Source organism: Schistocerca nitens, chromosome 1, assembly GCF_023898315.1.
Source record: "Schistocerca nitens isolate TAMUIC-IGC-003100 chromosome 1, iqSchNite1.1, whole genome shotgun sequence".
NCBI classification, from domain to species: domain Eukaryota; kingdom Metazoa; phylum Arthropoda; class Insecta; order Orthoptera; family Acrididae; genus Schistocerca; species Schistocerca nitens.
In genome coordinates this window covers 1,190,105,495-1,190,109,895 of record NC_064614.1, presented here as the reverse complement: position 1 = coordinate 1,190,109,895, position 4,401 = coordinate 1,190,105,495, and the positions used below count along the sequence as shown (strand labels likewise).

General features: G+C 49.0%; 1 protein-coding gene across 1 annotated transcript; it reads left to right on the top strand.

Annotated features, from left to right (window-relative positions):
• The first annotated feature begins 372 nt into the window (after window positions 1-372).
• LOC126239430 (cuticle protein 67-like) lies at window positions 373-3,750 on the top strand. The gene is made up of 2 exons (XM_049947860.1): window positions 373-433; window positions 3,219-3,750. Exons 1-2 carry the CDS (start codon window positions 422-424, stop codon window positions 3,738-3,740), a joined length of 534 nt encoding a protein of 177 aa, XP_049803817.1. The 5' UTR covers window positions 373-421; the 3' UTR covers window positions 3,741-3,750.
• The last annotated feature ends 651 nt before the right edge of the window (window positions 3,751-4,401 follow it).

Here is a 4,401-nt window from a genome sequence, read left to right as displayed (position 1 = left end):
ACTGAATCTACAGCGATCTTCGAAAGAGAAATATAGGTCCGAGACAAGCAGATTGTAACGTCCACACAGCGCAACAAATTAACTCGGTTTGCCGGCTCCATACGTGTCGCAAGTATTTCGCGAATGTACTCCAGTTATCTCGCGCGCGGTGGTAATTGCGAATTGGTTTCCCCGGAGGCTACGCAGGAGCGATGTCCGGGTGGGCTCGCGGCCTGCTCCAGCCCCCGGGGGCAGGCCTCCGCCGCCGCCGCCGCCGCCGCCGCCGCCGCCGCCGCACCCTTACGTCAGCCAGTGAAAGCACCGGGCACCGCCATTGTCGCCGTCACTATAAAGGCCGGCCGCAGGACTCACCGGGCACACTCCGCAGTCCACACTCCACACTCACCTTCGCTCCTCTGCCGCAGCTGCATCAACACCCGCAATGGCCTTCAAGGTAAGCCGGCGGACCGCGCAGGTCCTCTCGATCGTAACACAGCAGCCCGGCCCCACCCGGCGTCTGCCGAGGCCGCTCACCTCTGACCTTAGCCGAGCCTCTCTCCGTCAGCCGATGGACAGTTTTTCAAGTGACCTAGATCTGACGTGTCCAAAGCACGGCGTTAGAAGGCTGGTCGGTACGACACGTTCTCGTTAATAATCGGCGTTTCAGTCGAGTACTAATCGGCGGTTCGTCGTCTTGCGGTAGCGTTCTCGCTTCCCGCGCACGGGGTCCCGGGTTCGATCCACGGAGGGTTCAGGGATTTTCTCTGCCTGCAGATTACTGGGTGTTGTGTGTCCATCATCATCATTTCATCCTCATTCACTCGCAAGTCGCCGTAGTGGCGTTAAAGAACTTGTGGAGCGGCGGCCGAACCGCCCCGCGAGGGGTCTCCCGGCCTCCAATGCCATTGTTGTTGTTGTTGTGGTCTTCAGTCCTGAGACTGGTTTGATGCAGCTCTCCATGCTACTCTATCCTGTGCAAGATTTTACCTACTGCAACCTACATCCTTCTGAATCTGCTTAGTGTATTCATCTCTTGGTCTCCCTCTACGATTTTTACCCTCCACGCTGCCCTCCAATGCTAAATTTGTGATCCCTTGATGCCTCAGAACATGTCCTACCAACCGATCCCTTCTTCTGGTCAAGTTGTGCCACAAACTTCTCTTCTCCCCAATCCTATTCAATACTTCCTCATTAGTTATGTGATCTACCCATCTAATCTTCAGCATTCTTCTGTAGCACCACATTTCGAAAGCTTCTATTCTCTTCTTGTCCAAACTATTTATCGTCCATGTTTCACTTCCATACATGGCTACACTCCATACAAATACTTTCAGAAATGACTTCCTGACACTTAAATCTATACTCGATGTTAACAAAGCTCATTATTATTATTATTTAAATACTGATGTACCCTTGCTCTCTAGCGTACTAGCCTCTAGGATCGTGTGTACCGACCTGGGAAGTAATTAAGCTTTGAGGACCACAACGAAAATGTCTGAGGGATAGAAACAGAAATGTTAACAGAGTGTCATTCACGAAATTAATAATCTTTGAAAGCTATTTCTGTACTCGCTAATTCGTGCGACTCCAATACTGGTTACGCGAGTTAAATACTAGCATTAACGTGTGACACAATCTGGTAGAGATTACAACTTGTGAATCGAATTTATGAGCAAAATTTTCCTCACAGTGTCCATCCACTTCATACATACTTCATACTATGCATCTACGAGAGTAAACTGGTGACTTATACATGACATACAATTAAATATCTAATTAAAATGCTTTTTCTGAGTTGTAGATAGTTCCCGCAATAGACCAGATATTGCTTAATTATTCACTTCGCAACAATAAACGAACTAATTGACAGTGCAACACAGCAGTAACTATGTAATGGCTTCTCTACTGCTGTAGGACCTACACGGTATTATTATTATCATTATTCTTAATATTAGCGGCAGTCTTCAGACACAAAGCACTCACAGCCTGAAGTTGTCCAATTTATGCTAACTGAGAAGCAAGCAGTCCGGCAATCAAGTGATTTTCAAGAACCAAGTTTGTTTGATTTTAAGTGAGGTTGCAGAGTGGGTGTGAAGCAAGAGTCACAAGGTAGAGGAGAAGTGCACAGCAATCATATTTTACAACAAATATCTACCCTCAATGTGGATAGTTAGCTCTCTTTTCCGAGATTGATTTGTAGATAGCTGTGGTGTCACCGCCAGACACCACACTTGCTAGGTGGTAGCCTTTAAATCTGCCGCAGTCCGTTAGCAAAAATGGTTCAAATGGCTCTGAGCACTATGGGACTTAACACCTGTGGTCATCAGTCCCCTAGAACTTAGAACTACTTAAACCTAACTAACCTAAGGACATCACACATATCCATACCCGAGGCAGGATTCGAAACTGCGACCGTAGCTGTCACGCGGTTCCAGACTGAAGCACCTAGAACCGCAAGACCAGCAGTCCGTTATTATACGTCGGACCCGCGTGTCGCCACTATCACTGATTGCAGACCGAGCGCCGCCACACGGCAACTCTAGGCTAGAGAGACTCCCTAGTATTCGCCCCAGTTGTACAGCCGACTTTCCTAGCAATGGTTCACTGTCTACATGCGCTCTCATTTGCAGTTTAGCATAGCCTTCAGCTACGTCGTTTGCTACGACCTAGCAAGGCGCCATATTCAGTTACTATAATTACTATCTTCAAGAATGTATTCTGAACAGATAATATTGTGAATCATTTACCGTCAAGAGAGACGTTCATCATTAATGGATTAAAGTTATTACGTCCGCTTTCTGAATTCTCTTTCCTTGTCATGTTCCAGACCTCACGTCAGTATAGTTCTTCCCTCCTCTCGCCAGCCAGCGTGAGCTAAAACGCCTGCATTTCGGCCTCCACTCGTTACACGGTGTTGGCTCTTCTGCTAACACAAAAATAGCTATAGCGAATCTCGATCTGGCACATAGTTTTAATCTGTGCAGCAAGGTTCATTTCGATACGCTTATTTCGGTACGGTTATCTGTAGTAACAACTCCTTTTCAGTTTTAATGCTGCTCTGTAATTTCATTTCACTTCTTCTTTATTCTATACTTACATATCAGTTACACAACAGCTGAAATACTAGTTTCCACAATGGCTCTGTCTGCATCCCACTTCTAACAAAGACATACTGTGTTTTTACACTCGCTGACTATCGTGAAAACCCTAGCTGAGACACGTGTCACTATTCATTACAGCTCGCCGTCTTCGCCGCCGTCCTGGCCGTGGCCCGTGCCGGCTACCTGGGCGCCCCCGCCGTGGCCTACGGCGCCGCCCCCGCCTACGCCGCCCCCGCCTACGCCGCCCCCGCCTACGCCGCCTACGGCGCGCACGCCGTCGCCCCCGCGGCCATCACCTCCCAGCACTCCAACATCCTGAGGAGCTACGGCAACCTGGGACAGGTGTCCACCTACTCCAAGACCATCGACACGCCCTACTCCAGCGTCACCAAGTCTGACGTGCGCGTCAGCAACGACGCTCTGGCCCATGTCGCCGCCCCCGTCGCCTACGCCGCCCACGCCGCCCCCGTGGCTTATGCTGCCCACGCCGCCCCTGTGGCCTACGCCGCCCACGCTGCCCCCGTGGCCTACGCCGCCCGCCCCGCCGTCGTCAAGGCCGCCGCCCCCGCCGTCGGTCTTCTGGGAGTCGCCTACTCCGCCGCCCCCGCCGTCGCCCACATGACCTACAGTAACGGTCTGGGTCTCAGCTACGCCTGGTAGATTGTGATGACAGCTGTGTGTTTCTATAAAAAATAAAATTATTTTCACAAAATCTTTGCTCTACATTTATTTAATCCTCACTGAATTTCTTTGGGTGTGACTGATACTTTCTTTATGAATTATTCGTTTGTGACTCATCTGCTGTAATTAGTTATGAGAGGCTTCTAGTTCCAGAAAATAAGTATCTCATTATGCTCGTCCTGCTGCCAAAAACAATATAACGGGAGATTGACAACTTACGCCACGTCATGTGCTTTGCCACATACAAATGTTGAAATTGTTTGGTTACTTTTCTGAAACCTCTAACCTAAAATTGACAGAAAACTTTATTTATTGCAGATTGAGTCAGTTGCCCACAAGCTAACGATACTGATGACCCATAAAAAACATCAAAGTTGTTAGTTTTGTGCCGGCCGCGGTGGTCTAGCGGTTCTAGGCGCGCAGTCCGGAACCGCGCGACTGCTACGGTCGCAGGTTCGAATCCTGCCTCGGGCATGGATGTGTGTGATGTCCTTAGGTTAGTTAGGTTTAAGTAGTTCTAAGTTCTAGGGGACTGATGACCACAGATGTTAAGTCCCATAGTGCTCAGAGCCATTTGAACCATTTTTTTGTTAGTTTTGTAGTAGCACATTTAACCTATTCATAAGGTAGAGTATAGCTG